General features: G+C 56.3%; 1 protein-coding gene across 1 annotated transcript; it reads left to right on the forward strand.

Moving 5' to 3' along the window:
- Positions 1-1723: 1723 nt before the first annotated feature.
- BCAN (brevican) lies at positions 1724-15047 on the forward strand. The gene is made up of 13 exons (XM_027095147.1): positions 1724-1814; positions 2525-2899; positions 3203-3377; positions 3653-3780; positions 4270-4563; positions 6529-6750; positions 7315-7965; positions 11471-11578; positions 12245-12403; positions 13017-13099; positions 13464-13608; positions 14077-14267; positions 14597-15047. The coding sequence occupies exons 1-13, from the start codon at positions 1724-1726 to the stop codon at positions 14702-14704; spliced, it is 2730 nt and encodes a 909-aa protein (XP_026950948.1). The 3' UTR covers positions 14705-15047.
- The last annotated feature ends 2336 nt before the right edge of the window (positions 15048-17383 follow it).

The raw sequence follows: 17383 nt of genomic DNA on the forward strand, positions 1-17383 counted from the left end.
CCTTAGGAGGATCTGGGATCCTTCAGAGGATCTGGGAGAAGAGGGAAACTTCCCATCAGCTCAGGCTCAGAAAAGGGCAGACATGTATGAAGGCAGAGCCTGAGTGGTCAGGGAAGATAGAAGTGGAACAATGGGCCTGAAGTGGGAATGAGTAGACAGTAGGAATAAGCCTGATGTCTAGGAAGCCTTGCCTGCAGTCTAACCTTCATCTCTCTTGCCGTATCACTGGCCTATTCCATGGCAGCCTTGGCTCTCCGTGCTCTTTTGAGTCTAAGCCAACCATTAAAGATGACGTTGGCTCTGCAGCCTTCCTTCCTGGGGGCACACTGGCCTGGTGCCTGACTTGGTTTCACTGGGGACTCAGGTTCAATCCCTCTCTGGGCCCATTTCTCAATGTCCCACCCCCATCCCTCCATTATGAGAGTGTAAGAGCTTTGAGATCTTCAGAAGAATAGTTCAAGCTCTCAGAGCTTCTGATAGCCAAGGGCAGGAGGGAAATGGTCCCTTTCATTTATTCTCACACACCCCCCTTAGCCCACCCCCCAGCCTGGGGCTGGGGTGGAGGAAGGGAGAGGCTGGATGGAGGCCAGACTGGCAGAGACAGGGGCTTTGTCCCAGCTGGTTTCTGAGCCAGGAGATCCTGTGGGAAAGCCCGTGCCAGGCAGAAAGGAAAGGCTGGGAGGAAGGAGGGAGAAGGCAGCCAAGGATGAGGGGGTGGAGGATGCTGGGGGGTAAAGAGAAGAGTTTCCTTATAAGTAATGGTGCAGTGGGGGGAGGTCAATGAGGGGTTGGGCTGGAGAGGTGTTGTTCATTGCCCGGGTTTAGTCTAGAAAGCCTTCCCAGAGGAGGCTAGGTGGGTATGGTACTCAGGGAGGAAGGGACAGGAAGGAAAGGTTGGAGGGGTACTGTGGGAGGAGGAAGGTTCAAAGAAGTCTGGTACTGGGAGGGGCAGAGGAGACTCAAGCATAATGGCACCCACAATTCATGCTATATGCTGTAAGCATTTATTGAGCTCTTACTGTGTGCAGGGTGCTATACATTTGTACAGGTTTTTTTGTTTGTTTTGTTTGTTTTTTGTTTTTGTTTTGTTTTGTTTTAGGATAAAAAGCACTCTCAAAGCCCATAGCCTCATGACAACCTGTAAGGTGGTAGTAATGGTGCTCCTTTACAAGTAAGAAAACAAAGGCTTAAAGAGGGTAAGGAACTTGCCTTAAGTCACACGGTGAGTTGATGAGGACCCAGGTCTCAGTTCTGAATAAGAATCCCTTGGTGGGGGGGACTTCCCTGGTGGCCGCAGTGGTTAAGAATCCTCCTGCCAGTGCAGGGGGCACGGGTTCGAGCCCTGGTCCGGGGAGATCCCACATGCTGCGGAGCAACTAAGCCTGTGCGCCACAACTACTGAGCCTGCGCTCTAGAGGCTGTGCTCCACAGCAAGAGAAGCCACCGCAATGAGAAGCCCGTGCACCGCAACCAAGAGTAGCCCCCACTCGCCACAACTAGAGAAAGCCCACGCGCAGCAACAGAGACCCAATGCAGCCAAACATAAATAAATAAGAATCCCTTGTGGGGAGACAGAAACAGTGTTAATTAATAGTGAGGTGGGGGCAGTGGGCTTCTGGAGTCAGGATATGTGTGATCCATGTGGACGTGGGAGGGAGTCAGAAGTCCATCCTGAGGTCTAACCCCATCTTTCCTCCTCCATTCCCCCCCCTCATCCTGCAGCATGGCCCTACCATCTCTGCCCCTGCTGGCAACCCTGGCTCTGGCCTGGGTCCCTGCGGCCTTAGCTGATGCTCTGGAAGGAGACAGCTCAGGTAAGCAACCCCACTCAGGGTCACTGTCAGTCTCCTGCATCTCCCCTGTGGTAGGAAGGAGCCTCTTGTTCAGCCCTAACCAACGTCTGTCAGCCTTGAGGGACCCAGGGAGGAGACAGAATTGGGAGCACTGTGGGGGAAGATCAGGGCAGGGACACTTGAAAATAAGGGATGATTTGTGGGCCGCTGGTCGGGTGGCGGAATCTTGGGAGTAGGGCTGGGGAGGGGCACTAGGTGCATGGCTGCCAGTCTCCAGGGTGGAGGATGGGAGACCCTTGGGGCACAATGAATGGGGCTGGGAGGCAGAACAGAGGTGGAATTGGGAGAAATCGTGAAAGTGACTGAAGGGAACAGACTGGGAAACTTTGGGGACAAGGCTGCAGGACCCAGGGGGTGAGGTTAGAAGACCCTGGGGTGGGGGCCAGGAATCCTGGGGTGGTACTGGGAGACTTTGGGGGTGAATTTGACTGGGAGACTTTGTGGATCGGCCTGTAGACCGTGGGAGGTGGGCCTGGGGGACCTAGAGGTGGGTTTGCAGGACTCAGCGGGCCCGAGCCCAGGTTCCTGGGGGCGGGGTTACGAAAACCCCCGGGCAAGGCCCGGGAATCCTAGGGCGGGGCGTCGGGATCCTGGGGCGGGGCTCGGAAACCCTGGGGCGGGTCGTGGCAGATCCACAGCACGAAGTTCCAGCCGGCCCCGCCCGCCCACAGAGGACCGGGCTTTCCGCGTGCGCATAGCGGGTGACGCGCCGCTGCAGGGCGTGCTGGGCGGAGCCCTCACCATCCCGTGCCACGTTCACTACCTGCGGCCGCCGCCAAGCCGCCGGGCCGCGCAGGGCTCCCCCCGGGTCAAGTGGACCTTCCTGTCCGGCGGCCGGGAGGCCGAGGTGCTAGTGGCGCGGGGGCTACGCGTCAAGGTGAGCGAGGCCTACCGGTTCCGCGTGGCACTGCCTGCCTACCCAGCGTCACTCACCGATGTCTCCCTGGTGCTGAGCGAGCTGCGGCCCAACGACTCGGGCATCTACCGCTGCGAGGTCCAGCACGGCATCGACGACAGCAGCGACGCTGTGGAGGTCAAGGTCAAAGGTGAGAGGGCAAAGATGGAGAGAGGTTCCCGGAGAGAGGGAGGGGAGCCCACAGTCTGAAGCAGAAGCAAACACCTAGAAGGCACAGACTGAGTTGGAAAAGGAGTGGGTAGCTACAGGCCTCTGTTACCTCCTTTCTCTCTTCAGGTGGAGGAAATTCTACCCACAGTCTCACTGAAGCCCCTCATGCTGTAGAGGGGGCGCAATTTGGACTTTACCCTTTGTATACAGGGGGTTGACAAGGAGGGGAAGGGGAAGTCAGTGTGCTGGGTGATCCTGCCTCAGGATCCTCTCTGCCCCGCAGGGGTCGTCTTTCTCTACCGGGAGGGCTCTGCCCGCTATGCTTTCTCCTTCGCTGGGGCCCAGGAGGCCTGTGCCCGCATCGGAGCCCGAATCGCCACTCCGGAGCAGCTCTATGCCGCCTATCTTGGGGGCTATGAACAGTGTGATGCTGGCTGGTTGTCCGACCAGACCGTGAGGTGGGCTGGGGCTGGGGCCCTGGAGCTTCTAGCTGTTTCTGAGGTGGGCTGTGGCCTCTGGTTCTGCCAGGGGCTGCCTCAGGCTGGCCATATAGGGCTCCCTGCCTCTGGCGGATGAAGCTGGTCTTTGGAGGGTGGGTTAGGACCCCGCCTTGGTGGGGGGTGTGCATTTCTGCAGAGCTAGGAGGACAATTGGCTGCACTGAAAAGCAATGGGATTCAGGAGGGTCACCGTGGGATGGCTCCCTGGTGAAGGCATTTGTACCCCTTCCCCAGGTATCCCATCCAGACTCCACGAGAGGCCTGTTATGGAGACATGGATGGCTTCCCTGGGGTCCGGAACTATGGAGTGGTGGACCCGGATGACCTCTATGATGTCTACTGTTATGCGGAAGAACTAAATGGTGATTAGGGGTAGGGAGTTCCCAGGGGAAGAGCCCCCTCTCCAGTGCTGCCCATAGGTCCTCCTGGGCCTCTGCTGGACCTTATCATCCTTTATCATCCTGTATTTAAGTGGGCAGCCAGCGGTAAGGAAACAGTCAGTGTCCCTCCCTCCAAACACTGTCATAGAGACAAGTTCATGGCCAAAGCCTCAGACAGGTGGTAGGAGACTGAGTTTGACTCTGCTGTTACCTGTTGTGCATCTCTCTATGTTTCAGTATCTCTGAGCCTCAGTTTCCTTCTTGGCAGAATTAGGAAGTTGGGCCAGTTTCCTTCGAGCAATATTATCGATCCTAAGGTTCTATCTAGACTTCGATCCTGTAAAGTAGTGTGATGGACTGCATGTCGCAGATGAGGAGACTGAGGCCCAGAGAAGCTTGCCCAGAGTCTCTGTGGGAGCCCAGGGTGGAAGGAGCTCCCTTCTTGGTAACCCAGCCTCTTCTTCTCCCCAGGAGAGCTGTTCCTGGGTGCCCCTGCAGACAAGCTGACATTGGAGGAGGCACGGGCGTACTGCCAGGAGCGGGGTGCTAAGATTGCAACCACGGGCCAGCTGTATGCAGCCTGGGATGGTGGCCTGGACCGCTGCAGCCCAGGCTGGCTGGCTGATGGCAGTGTGCGCTACCCCATTGTCACACCCAGCCAGCGCTGTGGTGGGGGCCTCCCTGGTGTCAAGACTCTCTTCCTCTTCCCCAACCAGACCGGCTTCCCCAACAAGCACAGCCGCTTCAATGTCTACTGCTTCCGAGGTGAGCCCACCTCCCTGCAGAGGCTGAGACCAACCTCAGGGAGACGGAGTCGAGGCCGTCGCTCTTACCCCAGCCCCGACCAGTTTCTCTTGGGTCTTTGCCATTTGCCTCAAGGAGCTTTGGGTGGTGCTCAGCTTGTCACTTAGGGTTCTAATTCTGGTTGTGCCCTCTGACTTGGTCTTTGTGGCCTCAAGGAGGGCTCACCTCGCTGCATCTCCTCACCTGCCTCCACACCAGTAGTCCCTGCCTTGTCTCTTCCTGTTGCAAAGCTGCCTCTCCCTTATTGGGCTGCCAAATATGTCTCCATCTCTGGTCAGCTCATGAGCAGACCAGAGATGACTGACATTCTCTGAATCCAATGAATGATCTGCTCCAGTTAACTAAATACGCTTCAGAGGGGTTTCCAGAACCTTCAGCTTGAAGGTATCAGATTTTTACCACCAAATATTGAGGGACAGACATAATTCCCCCCACAGGGAGCAGGTCCTTAAAGACAGCTGGGTGTAGAGATGGCTTCCTGCCCACATCTTATATTGGGAGCTGGAGGGGAGGCAGTGCCTGCGACCCCCAGAGGCACAGGGCCCAGGCCAAGGATGACTGACAATCAGGGAGGCATTGCCATGGAGCATTGGAGTCCCTGCCCCAACTGTGAGCCTGCAATACTGGTACAAGGGCTGGAGGCAGAAATGGAAAGAGAAGACACAGCCTACTAGGAGCCCTTAGTCTGAAGGAGGAAGACACAGTTTCTGCCATGGGAGCCCCCAGTCTGACCAGAGACGAAATGCTTCACTCCCAGCACAAGGAAAGACTGAGAGAAAAGCATTACTTCCCCTGGGACAGATCTCCAGGTGGCTTTGGCCCGAGGCTGGGAGGGATGGGGAAGGGAAGTCCACGGGAAGACAGGTCCATCTGGAAAGACTTACTTGAACACAGATAATGGGGATGATGATGATGATAATTATAACAATAGTAGTTAACACGTCTAGCACTGATTATAATTATGTCCCAAGCACTGTTATGGAAAGAAATTGAAGGAGGAACTGAATCAGGAGAAGAGGGGAAGGAAGAGGACGACTATGGCTGGGAGCAGGTGGAGGGCAGAGGCGGGCAAGGGCACAGGTTTGCTTGTCTGCTGTGAGCAAGGCTCACTGAAGCAGGTGACGCAGGCAGGATGTGCTGTCCTGTCTTGTCTGGCTGAACACAGCTGGCCCTCAGGGCTTTTCTTAGCCCAATTCCACCTTTGCTTCACTGGCTTTCTGCTCTTGGTTCCCTTCCCCTGGGACAAGGTAATTCATTCTAAAACTCTGGTTATTTGAAGAGAGCAGATCCTGGAAGGATGGGGTGGCCACTTGCCCTTTTGCCCCAACACCGAGATCATCAGGTGGTGATGGTTGAATGTCCTTCCTGTACCCTACCCTTCAGCTCTCCTGTGGTGATGGCAGCCTGTCCCCTTCCATTTCTAGAGTCTTAGGATGACTGGGATTCCCTCACACCTTACCCTAAAACCAGGGTCCCAAGGTGCTGAGGCCATTCTGTCCATCCTTCTGCCTCCATCTCCTTACTCAAGGGATGACCTCTTTCCTGAGCCTTCCTTTACCATTCTATCTAAAGTAGCACTTCCCATCTCCTTACTAAACTTAATTGTTCTTTATATGGTAACATTATATGTTTATTTGTTTGTCTGTATCTAGAACATAAATTCCCTTGAGGGCAGGAAGCTTGCTGTTCTGCTGTGCACTGTATCCTCAGTGCCCAGGAGAATGCTCGGGTACTTGATTAATGCTTGAGGAATGAGTGATGAAGCCCCGGGGTGCTCTCTGGGCCCCATGGGTGCTCCATAGGGAAGACGAGAGACAATTAAGAGAATTCCATGGTCTCTGAGTCTAAGCCAGAACCCTCACATGCAGGCCTGTGAGGGCAGAGGCACCTCCTTAACCTCCCATCGGCACTTTCCTCCTGCCACAGACTCTGGCCAGCCCTCTGCCATCCCTGAGGCCTCTGACCTGGCCTCTGATGCACTGGAAGCCATTGTCACAGTGACAGAGACCCTGGAGGAACTGCAGCTGCCTCGGGAAGCTGTGGAGAGCGAGTCCCGGGGAGCCATCTACTCCATTCCTATTATGGAGGATGGAACAGGTGGAAGCTCCACTCCAGAAGACCCAGCAGAGGCCCCTAGGACCCTCCTAGGTAACTCAAATGTCTTATCCTGGGGATATCCACACCTGGGAGAAGTTGGGGCAGAAAGGGCAAGCCCAGGCTGAGGCCGGGGTTGTCACTGCTGTGATTCTATCCTGTCCTCTCTCAGCAGCACAGTCGTGCAAGGCACCTCTCCTGTTCCTCTCCCAACCTTTGCCTTTCCAGCAAATCCCACTCCCAGATAGCTGGGTCTGGAGATGCTTGGACTAAGGAGCTGCCCTCTGGGAAGGAGGGATCTCCTTTCTTTGGTCTCTCCTCCCCCTCACCTACCCAAAATAAACAGAGAATTTTAACAGACTGGGAGAGGGAGATGCAACCACCAGGTCTTCCTGGGCTAATGACAACTCATAGAGCCTTCTCAAGTGTTGCCTCACTATTGCAGCTCCAGTGGAAATTCTTCTGGTGTGGAGCAAAGGCAGTTCCTCCCCAGGGCAGGCTCTTCCCTCTCCCTGAGGGCTCACCCTCCCCAGCCCCACCTTTCTCCCCTTCCCCTTCCTTCTTCCTGTCCTCTGGTGGGTGCTGTCCCTGGTGCTGAACCATCTGTGCTTTGCCTAGAATTTGAAACCCAATCCATTGTACCTCCCCTGGGGTCCTCAGAAGAGGAAGGCAAGGTGTTGGAGGAAGAAGAGACATACAAGGATGAAGAAGAGAAAGAAGAGGAAGAAGAAGAAGAGGAGGAGGTGGAGGACGAGGCCCTGTGGGCCTGGCCCAGTGAGCTCAGCAGCCTGGACCCAGAGGCCCCTCTCCCCACGGAGCCGGCTCCAGAGGAGTCACTCTCCCAGGCATCCCCACCAGTGAGGGCAGTCCTGAAGCCTGATGCATCACCACCTCCCTACGGAGAGCCAGAGGCTCCCAGGCCTCCAACGGTCCTTGGACCACCCACGGAGGCCCTGCCCTCTCCCAGGGAAGGGAACCTGGCATCCCCATCACCTTCCGCTCCGGTTGGGGCAAGAGAGATAGGGAAGGAGACTGGGGGTCCTGAGCTGTCTGGGGTCCCTCGAGGAGAGAGTGAGGAGACAGGGAGCTCCGAGGATGCCCCTTCCCTGCTTCCAGCCACACGGGCCCCTGAGGGTACCAGGGACCTGGAGACCCCTTCTGAAGAGAATTCTGGAAGAACTGTCCCAGCAGGGACTTCAGTGCATGCCCAGCCGGTGCTGCCCACTGACAGTGCCAGCCATGGTGGAGTGGCCGTGGCCCCCTCATCAGGTAACTTTGCCCAAGGCTCAACCTCCCTCTTTATCCTCGTCCTCTTTCCCCCCCTGCAGCTCTGGATCACCTGACCTATAGTCCTTTAACCCACCACTGCCCCAGACTCTCTTGTCCTTTGCCTTCATTCTCCTACCCACCTCTACCTGTGGGCTTCCAATCTTGGATACCCCACCTTGTGACTTCCATTCCAGCTCTCTGAGGCCTCACCCTGTAACCTCCCAACTCCATGACTCCCACCCTGTGACCCTGTCCCTGTTTCTGAAATCCACACTGTGACCCCCAGCCCTACCACCAAACACCTGGAACTTTTTCCTACCCTCGGCTCTCTACCTGTGACTCACATCTCACTGGCCCCACAGAGGACCCTCATGCCTTGTTCAGTGGGTGCCCTCATTGCCTTTTGCGTTCTTCAAGGCCCAGGCCCATCCTCCACTGCTCCCTCCCCCTCCTGTGTGCCACCTCCCTTCAGCTGCCTCCCACTGGTATCAGGGAAGCCTGGGGTCCCATGCCCACCCCTCAACCTTTCGGGTCCAGGAGAGCCCTATCCCCACAGAGCCTTAAGCAACTACTTCTGTGAAGTACTTTTTTCGACTGTTTCATGGAAACAAGCCTTGGAAATAAATCTCTATTAAACCGCTTTATAACCAAAACTCTGGCACCCTCTGTCTCCACCCCCAGCTGTTTGCCCCTCTCATTCCATGGAGCTGTGTCCTGGGTAGCTCTTTGATGGTTCTTTTGGTGCCATCTCTCCCTCTGTGTCTCTCTGTCTCTCTCTTTCTCCCCCCTGGGTCTTTGGTGTCTTTGTGCCTCTTCCGTCTCCATCTTCAGCCTGCACCCTTTCCTGTCCTAGCAGTCTAACAGCCCCTGCCGTTCCCTTGTCCTCTCCTCAGGCCTGTCTCCGCCTTCCTTCCTGACTGCTGAGATCCCAAATCTGACTGTACACTTTACCCCAGAGAAGTCTTTGTCTGTCAGTCTGCGGGAGTGCTGGGAGTTGTAGTCCCTCACTCCTGATGGAGAGAAACCTCTGCTGGCCAGAGTGTGTGTGTGTGTGTGTGTGTGTGTGTGTGTGTGTGTACACGTGTCCCTTTCTGATCCATCTTGATGGCTCCCATCTAGAGCCATACATACAGAGGACTGACAGAGAAAGCCCCTCTTAGCATGAAGGCCATTCCCTGGTGTCCAGGTGCCCCAAGGCTCTGTTCCCCTCCCCCACATATCAGCAGGGGAATGGTATCTCCTTTCATCCCACTGCCCATGGCCTCCCCCTCCTCCACTAACTCCTGCACTAATGACTACCCTCACCCACTATTTCACCCTTCCTGAACCCAAAGGACCTCAAAGTTCCTATTGCTGGAGAAGAAACAAATCAGGAGGGGAAGATGGAGAGTGTGGAGGGAGGGGGAATGGGGAGTTAGGTTCTGGGGTCTGAGAGAAAGAAGCCCTATCTATTCAGTGAAGGTTGAGCTTCCAAATGGAGATCTCTGGAGAAGGCTGGGACCCTCCTAGTACCAGGGCCATTCTCCTAGGTGGCCCAGGGTGGGCTAGGGGGCTCTACATCACACCTAGGCTCACTCATTTCAACTACTGTCTCCCTGCCCAGCTGGCCTTGGAGTTCAGTGCTGTGGGGTGAGGAGGGCCTTTGGTGGGAGAGGATCACCATTGGAAGTATCTGCGGTGCCTTAGTTACCCCACCTGGGGGATGAGTGAGAGGTCCTCCAGCCTGCTATTGCAGCAGGAAGGAAGAACTTCCTGATTGTGTATAGTAGTTGATCCAGAAGGGGGGAGGCGGAAGACCAGAAAGTCTCAAGAGGAGTTCCTTCACCGCCAACACCCGCCCCCCACCATCCTGGTTCAGGTTCTGCCACCCACAGCCAGGGGGAGGGACCTGTGGCTTGGGTACGGCCCCAGGGACCAAGTTTGAGAGTCTTTGGCCCCCAGGGTTAGGGGGTTGGACAGAGAGGAGCAGAGAGGATCACGGGAGGAGCAGGAAAGTGTGAGGAAAGGAAGGGGGCTCAGGACTCCTACCCTCTGTAGGACCTGGTCCTTAAAGGGTTAAATAAAACACTTCCCCTTCTTGCTTTGCCCTAGGAGGTAGCAGTACCAGCTTGAAAGAAACTATTGGCAGAAGGGGTGATGACAGGGGGAGTGGTGTTGGAATAGCTGATTCATTTTACCCAAAACAGCTAGGTCATCCCAGCAAAATTCTTTGAATCACCGCCAGCTTCTCCTCCCCCCACCTCTGCTCTGATCCCCACCAGGCAGTGGGATCTTGGGCCAGAGTAAATCACTGTGGGCGTGGGCCTTGGCTGCTAGGAGTGGATGGCTTGGTCTGAGGGGTCCTGCCCAGGGCTGGGCCGAGAACACTGACCTGCTCTGTCAGTCTGTGGGGCCATCATCTCCAGGTCATCCGGATCAGAAAGGAGTAGAATCTGACAGCCCCTTCAGCACCTAGGCCCAGTCTAAGGGCAGCCACCCAAGATCATGAGAGAGAGTCCAGAAGAGAAGGCAGATGGCCTAGCCAGACGGAGCTGGATGTAGACAACAGATTGCAGGCCTTCAGAGTAGTGTGTTAGTCCAAGAAGACTGCCTGGAGGAGAGGGGCCAGAAGGAAGGAACAAAATGGACTGAAGGGGTTTCTAGGCTGGGGAACCTGCAGGAGGCCCCAAGTGGAGGGGGAAAGGGGAGCCTGGTAACGGGGTGGGGGGAGAGTCCTGGGAGATAAGAAGGGGAGGCAAAGAGGTTGGGTGATGTTGAGAGAGTGTGTGGAGCCAGTGCTACAGGACAGGGGGAGCTGCTGCAGCTCCATTCATGGGAAGGGTTGGGGGGGGGGGGGCGAGGGAGTAGGGCATAGAGTGAGGGAAGTGCATTGGATCTTCACTAAGAGCTTCTGGGCCTGGCTCTGCCCAGTGGACAGCAGGAGGAATGGTTAGCTCCCTCCTAGACCACCCCAGTGTCAGATCCCAGAAGCAGTAAATGGCAGGCCACACCTCACTGTTGCTATGGTAACTCTCCTCTCCTTCAGTTCCACCCAGCCCACCTAGACTACACAGAACTGTGCTAGGACCTGGCACAATGACAAGGGGTGGGGGACTAAACTCTAGGCCTAGAGAGGTAAAGTGACTGGCTCAATGTACCCAGCAGATCCAGGAGCTAGGTAAGAGTCCAGGACGCATGACTGACAGCCCAGTATCTTTCCCCTTAGTGGGATTAAACCCTGAAGGCCTTCCTGGACACTCCTCTCGGCCCCTGTTAGACGTGGCCCACACTGGTGGGCATGACAATGACCAGCACTGGGCTGAGCCAGTGCTGAAGTGGGGGGCAGTGAGGAGGGGAAAAAACCCAGAACTCAGGTCTGGGCTGTGACCAGAGGCAGGCTCCAGGGAGAACATTTAGGGTGCTGTGATAGCCCCCAGGACAAGCGGGTCAGGGCTGGGACCCCTGAACCCTGTGCTGCAGAGCTGTGCTCCCCTGGCCCCCCACCTCACACCTCTCTCCCTCTCAGGTTACTGTGTCCCCAGCCCCTGCCACAATGGTGGGACGTGCTTGGAGGAGGAGGAGGGGGTCCGCTGCCTATGTTTGCCTGGCTATGGGGGGGACCTGTGCGATGTTGGTGAGTGTGCTGAGGGGCTGCGGTGGGGGGAGAGCTGAAGCCTAGACCCTGCCACAACGCGCTAGCTCCAGGGGGTGGGACGGGACACTGGTTTGGGCCTTGCCATTAATGAATTTCCATTTGTTGTTGTTGTTGGAGGCACCCCGCACTTTGCGGGATCTTAGTTCCCTGACCAGGGATTGAACCTGGGCCTCCTGCAGTGGAAGCGCGGGAAAAGAATCCCCATTTCAGACAAATCACATAACTTCTCTGAGCCCTCCCCTCAATTTCCTCATCTGTTAAGTGGAATCAAAAAGGACTCTCTCAGGGAATCTATGCTCCTGAAATTTGGCAGGCAGGCAGTACTTGTCGGTTTCCATTCTCCTGGGAAGAGAGGAGGGTTCAGCTCTTCTTTAGGAAGGAGGATTGCAGAGACCCAGGCCGGGACTCCAGCCTCACCCTGGTCTGTGTCGCTCGAGAGAAGGAAGGCATCAAGGCCCCCCTCCAACCAGGGCCCTTCCAGCTCCTAGCTGCTCCTTTTCTACTCTCTCTTTGGCACCGCCCTCCTACACTTAGCCCGCCCCCTCGGTCTGAGGTGGTGGGAGGAGCCCAGTCCCTGTCTGGGGACCCAGCCTCTCAGAGTTTCGGCGTTCTCCCGCCTAAGGTGCCTGCCGTTCTGTGTCCTAGGCCTCCACTTCTGCAGCCCCGGCTGGGACGCCTTCCAGGGCGCCTGCTACAAGCACTTTTCTACACGAAGGAGCTGGGAGGAGGCGGAGAACAAGTGCCGGATGTACGGCGCGCACCTGGCCAGCGTCAGCACGCCGGAGGAACAGGACTTCATCAACAGTGGGCTGGGGACAGGGCGGGAGGCGACCCTCATCACCTGTTCTCTCACACACTCACTCACTCATCAATCAATCAATCAATTAATGAGTGTGGTAATTAACCCCCTTATACATTAATTCAGGTACTCATTACTTGGTTTACCTCATTCATTCATTCATTCACTTTTCTTTCCTCTCTCCCTCCGTCCCACTCCACACGTGGGTAGTGGGGCTTCAGGCAGGGGAGGGCTGAGATTCGCGCAGGAAATACACCTGCATCAGCCTGGCGGTTGCTTGGGGGCTTATCTTTAGTCGCTCCCCACCTCCCTGGCTCTCCTGCCTCCCTCTACTCTCCCCGACTCTGACCTTGCTGAGAGTTTTCACTTTTTCCAGAGTTTCCCTTTTCTAGCCCTGGTGATATTTTTCTTCTTCCCTCACCCCCCACGCCCCTGCCTTCCATCCCGCCCTTGTGCAGATGTTGGAGGGATAAGGATACCGGGAAGCGCGGATTTGGGGTTGCGGGAAGGACTTCCCCCCGCGAGCACCCACAGACAGCCCGATGACAGGGAATGGCCGCCATCTGCTGGCAGCGAAGCTCACTGCACACCTTCGTCTCCCCTGCGGTTCTTCCCCAGATCGATACCGGGAGTACCAGTGGATCGGGCTCAATGACAGGACCATTGAAGGCGATTTCCTGTGGTCAGATGGCGTCTCCCTGGTGAGAGGTTCTGGCCGCCCCTCACGCTGTCTAGGTCGCTTCTTCGAAGCATTTCTGCCCTCTACTCCCAATAACCCCCATCCCTCCCTCTCCTTTTACTGGCCCCTTACCTTTTCCTCTTCCTGGCCCTCCTGCATTCCTTGTGTCCCCTTCTCTTCTCTTCTGGTTCCCATTATCCTTCCCCCCAAAGCCCCTGACATCTTCTTTTTCCTTCTGGGTCCCCTACTCCCCATCCCTCTAGCCTTCCCTCTCCTGGTGCCCCTCCCCCACCCCCTTCTCCTCAGGTCCTCCAGGTCCATTCCTCCCAGTGCTCCTGGGGCTGGAGCTCCTCACCACCTCCTCCATCCTCCCCCCACCCTCCCAGCTCTATGAGAACTGGAACCCTGGGCAGCCAGACAGCTACTTCCTGTCCGGAGAGAACTGCGTGGTTATGGTGTGGCACGATCAGGGACAATGGAGTGATGTGCCCTGCAACTACCACCTGTCCTACACCTGCAAGATGGGGCTGGGTGAGGGCGGGCGAGGGGGAGGAGGGGTGGGGGCTAGAGAATCCTGGAACTGATGTGTGTGCAGAAGGAGGGTGCAAAGCTACACAGAGAAATCAGAAATGCATCCCAGGCCGTGGGCATGGGCGGGATAACAAATTAGACGGGTCCATTTGGAACCCCTACTCTTTATTATTTATTGTTTTGGTTGCACCGGCTCTTAGTTGCGGCCGGTGGGCTCCTTTGTTGTGGCATGCAATCTCTTAGTTGCAGCATGCATGTGGGATCTAGTTCCCTGACCAGGAATTGAACCTGGGCCCCCTGCATTGGGAGCTCGGAGTCCCAACCACTGCGCCACCAGGGAAGTCCCTGGAAGCCCTACTTTTTTGTGTGTGTCAGGTTATGGCCTGCTCCTCTCCTCCTTCATCCCAATTCTGGGAACTGTTACCCCCAGAGCCCAGCTCCCAGTTCCTGACTGTGTCCCCCCTGCAGTGTCCTGTGGCCCCCCACCAGAGCTGCCCCTGGCTCGAGTATTTGGCCGTCCACGGCTGCGCTATGAAGTAGACACAGTGCTTCGTTACCGGTGCCTGGAGGGCCTGGCCCAGCGCAACCTACCACTGATCCGCTGCCAGGAGAATGGTCGCTGGGAGCCCCCCCAGATCTCCTGTGTGCCCCGCAGGCCTGTGAGTGCCAGGAGGAGGCAGGTGGGGGGCACTAGCCAACGCAACCCTGGGCTCCAGTCCTAGCTCTGTCCATCACTGGCTGTGTAATCTTGGAGTTATCACTACCCCTCTCTGGGGCAAAGAGGAGGTGGGCTGAATGCTCCGGGGTCCCCTTCAGTGTTGCTGTCTGAGAATATGCAGCCACAGTCTGGGCTCTCAAGGGCTGAGCCAGGCAAAGTGTTTTGATGAGGTCAGAGGTCAGGGAGCAAGAACCCAGAGGGCAGGCTCTGAGAAGAGAGAGAAGGAGGAGGAGCCCAAGGGTGGAGGGTGAGTGTGTGTGTCTTTCCCAGGCTCGAGCTCTGCGCCCAATAAAAGCCCCAGAAGGACATCAGAGGAGGCTCCTGGGGAGCTGGAAGGCACGGTTGACACCCCCTCCCAATCCCGCTCCAGGTCCCTAAGGGTCAAGGCCCCCAGCACTGCGCTCTGCCCCCAACCCTCCCTCCAACCCATGCTTTTCCCATCACAGGGAGTGACAACGAGAGGGGTGGAGCTGAAGTCCAGGTGATAGTGCCTGGAGGGGCTTCTGTGAAATACCTGGGTAGCTCCAGCCCTGCCTTAGGCTCTCTCACCCCTACCCTGGGCATCAGGTTTTTCCCTCAGGGCCTTGAGTAGGTCCCTAAGTGCCTCAACTGCCCTCTCCTTGCCAGCCATCCTGTCCTCTCCATTCCCCTGGGGGGCTCTGTGCCCACTCATTCTCGGTTTTCCAAGAGAATGGGTTCGCAGGGTGGAATACCTGTAAAACCAGCAGGAAATAAAGCTGCATTTGAGCCCAAACAAGTTTGATGCCTCTGTGTGTGAAAGAGAAAAGTGGAGTTGGGCCGGGCCTCACAGGATGAATAGACCTTCTGTGTTTATTAGCTTCTGAAGATCAGAGAAGTCCTCAAGATGTCAGTGCCCGATATGAGTGCCCGGCACAGAATAGCTGCCCTGTAAGTATTTATGGAATGAAGAAGCCCACGGGGGTTGGGGAACAGCATGAGGATATTTGGAAGAAGCTGGAGTGCCCAGAGTGTCCAGTCAAGCAGACCTGGAGTTCAGTCTGGGGAGGTAGAGGGGCTGAGGGCCCGGAGAGGAAGGCAGAGAGGTGGGTGCTTTGGTGTCCCCATTCCGAGGTCCCAGAGGGGGATTCTCCCAGGGGGTGTGAGGGTGAAGGGAACGCAGAGGGTTAGGCTTCAAGAAGGCTTACTTTCAGCAGAAGAAGCAGAGATGCAGGAACGGGGAAACAAGGGCGGGCGGGGATCTGGGGAACGACCTGTGAGGCCCATAGGCTGTGGTCAGCAGAGGGCGCTGCGGCTGCAGACACGTCAGCCTGAGAGTGCCGTGTACGCGTGCGTGAGTGGAGCCGAACTGGAGGAGTCCCAGGATACCGCCAGGGAGCGCTGGGGTCTGTCTTTCTGAGGAGCCCAGGGAAGGGAAGCGGGTTGCGGGCTGTGGGGCGGGAGGAAGGTAGGACTTCCGGCCAGGCTGAGCTGGCCCTGGGGTCTGTGAGTCAGCGGAGATTGGGATGATGAGGTCACTCTCTGAATAGTGGAGAGAGAATGATCAGCTGCGTGTGTGTGTGTGTGTGTGTGTGTGTGTGTGTGTGTGTGTGTGTGTGTGTGTGTACCTCATCGCAGTCCACTGAATTGTGCCTTCTTGTGCCTCCTGGTAAAGTGTTTTGTCAGCATGCTGTCTTCTCGATGGGGATGAATCTTACTGCTGCACATCCTCACACTTAACCACACTGGTTCACACACATGCACACACGTGTGCACACTGTCATGTGTACACACTTCTGCTTGTGCCCACGGTCACACCACATTCACGCACATGGGCAGTTCTTACTCCTTTTTGCAGAAGTCTGTAAAACCTGATAAACCTAAGGGATAGGGAGACAGATCCAGCGGAGCAAAAAGCTTAGAGAGGGCAACATGAAGAGACCCAGACAAGTGAGACAGGACAGAGAAAGACAGGCGATTGCTGGGGGGAGCTGGGGGCTCTCCCAGGCCATCCCTGCCCAGGCCCATCCTGGGCCTTCTCCAGGTATGTAAACCCCAACCAGCTGGTCTCTGAGACACCAACACTGACCTCCCAGACCCAGCTCCTAACCAATCACCAACCACCACATTCCTCTCTTCGCCCCAGGCTCTCCTGTCCCACCTTCTGCCCCGCCCACACTCCACACCTCCACACGACACAGCCTAGCATGGCTAGGGAGTGGGACTGTTTTTTAAGCAGCTGCAAAGAAGATGATCCTGGGGCCAGAGCAGAACCCCACTTTATCCTGTATTACCCTGCAATTACCCACTCATTGCACTTTTAGGGATGTCAGAGCATTAAGCTGGAATTGTAAGTGGATCAAGACCAAAGTGGGCCTTTGAAGGTGGGGTCTGAAGAGGAGAAGGCTGAGGAGGGGGCAGTGTCTGTCCTTGGGTTTTTATTTTTTAATTAAATTATTTTTTATTTATTTTTGGTTGCACTGGGTCTGTATTGTGCGCGGGCTTTTCTCTAGCTGCGGTGAGCGGGGGCTACTCTTCCTTGCGGTGCGTGGGCTTCTCATTGCGGTGGCTTCTCTTGCTGTGGAGCACGGGTTCTAGGTGTGCGGGCTTCAGTAGTTGTGGCACATGGGCTCAGTAGTTGTGGCTCACGGGCATAGTTGCTCCACAGCATGTGGGATCTTCCTGGAGTAGGGCTTGAGCCCGTGTCCCCTGCATTGGCAGGCGGCTTTTTAACCACTGTGCCACCAGGGAAGCCCTGTCCTTGGGTTCTTAAGGGAGGTTGTCTCAGAAACATATCCTCACAGAGATGGAGTTTAGGTAGCAGGTTGGATTTCCTGGAGAGACTCTGGTGGTAAGCTGGAAGGGGCTTTGGTTTCCCAGCTTTGTCATCAGCTTTCTCACTGAATCTCCCGGCAGCAGTAGGCAGGGATCTACCATCATTGATCTGTGGGTGAGGAGAGTTCCAGAAGAACTAGAATCCCCCCTGTTCCCCTGACACCTGCTGAGCTGCTTGGGCAGGGCTGCCGGAAACGGAAGCCTTCTCCTGGCTTTGTTGGACTTCCTGGGGAAGGGAGAGCTGGTCCAGGGATGACTCAGCAC

The sequence above is a fragment of the Aethalodelphis obliquidens genome, unplaced genomic scaffold (genome assembly GCF_003676395.1).
Source record: "Aethalodelphis obliquidens isolate GAN/ISIS:26980383/991018 unplaced genomic scaffold, ASM367639v1 scaffold90, whole genome shotgun sequence".
NCBI classification, from domain to species: domain Eukaryota; kingdom Metazoa; phylum Chordata; class Mammalia; order Artiodactyla; family Delphinidae; genus Aethalodelphis; species Aethalodelphis obliquidens.

Coding starts and splice junctions, on each gene's coding strand:
- BCAN (XM_027095147.1), top strand. CDS start 1,724: ATGGCCCTACCATCTCTGCCCCTGCTGGCAACCCTGGCTCTGGCCTGG. Junction 7,966..11,470: donor GGCCGTGGCCCCCTCATCAG/GTAACTTTGCCC, acceptor TCTCCCTCTCAG/GTTACTGTGTCCCCAGCCCC. Junction 14,268..14,596: donor CCTGTGTGCCCCGCAGGCCT/GTGAGTGCCAGG, acceptor TGTCTTTCCCAG/GCTCGAGCTCTGCGCCCAAT.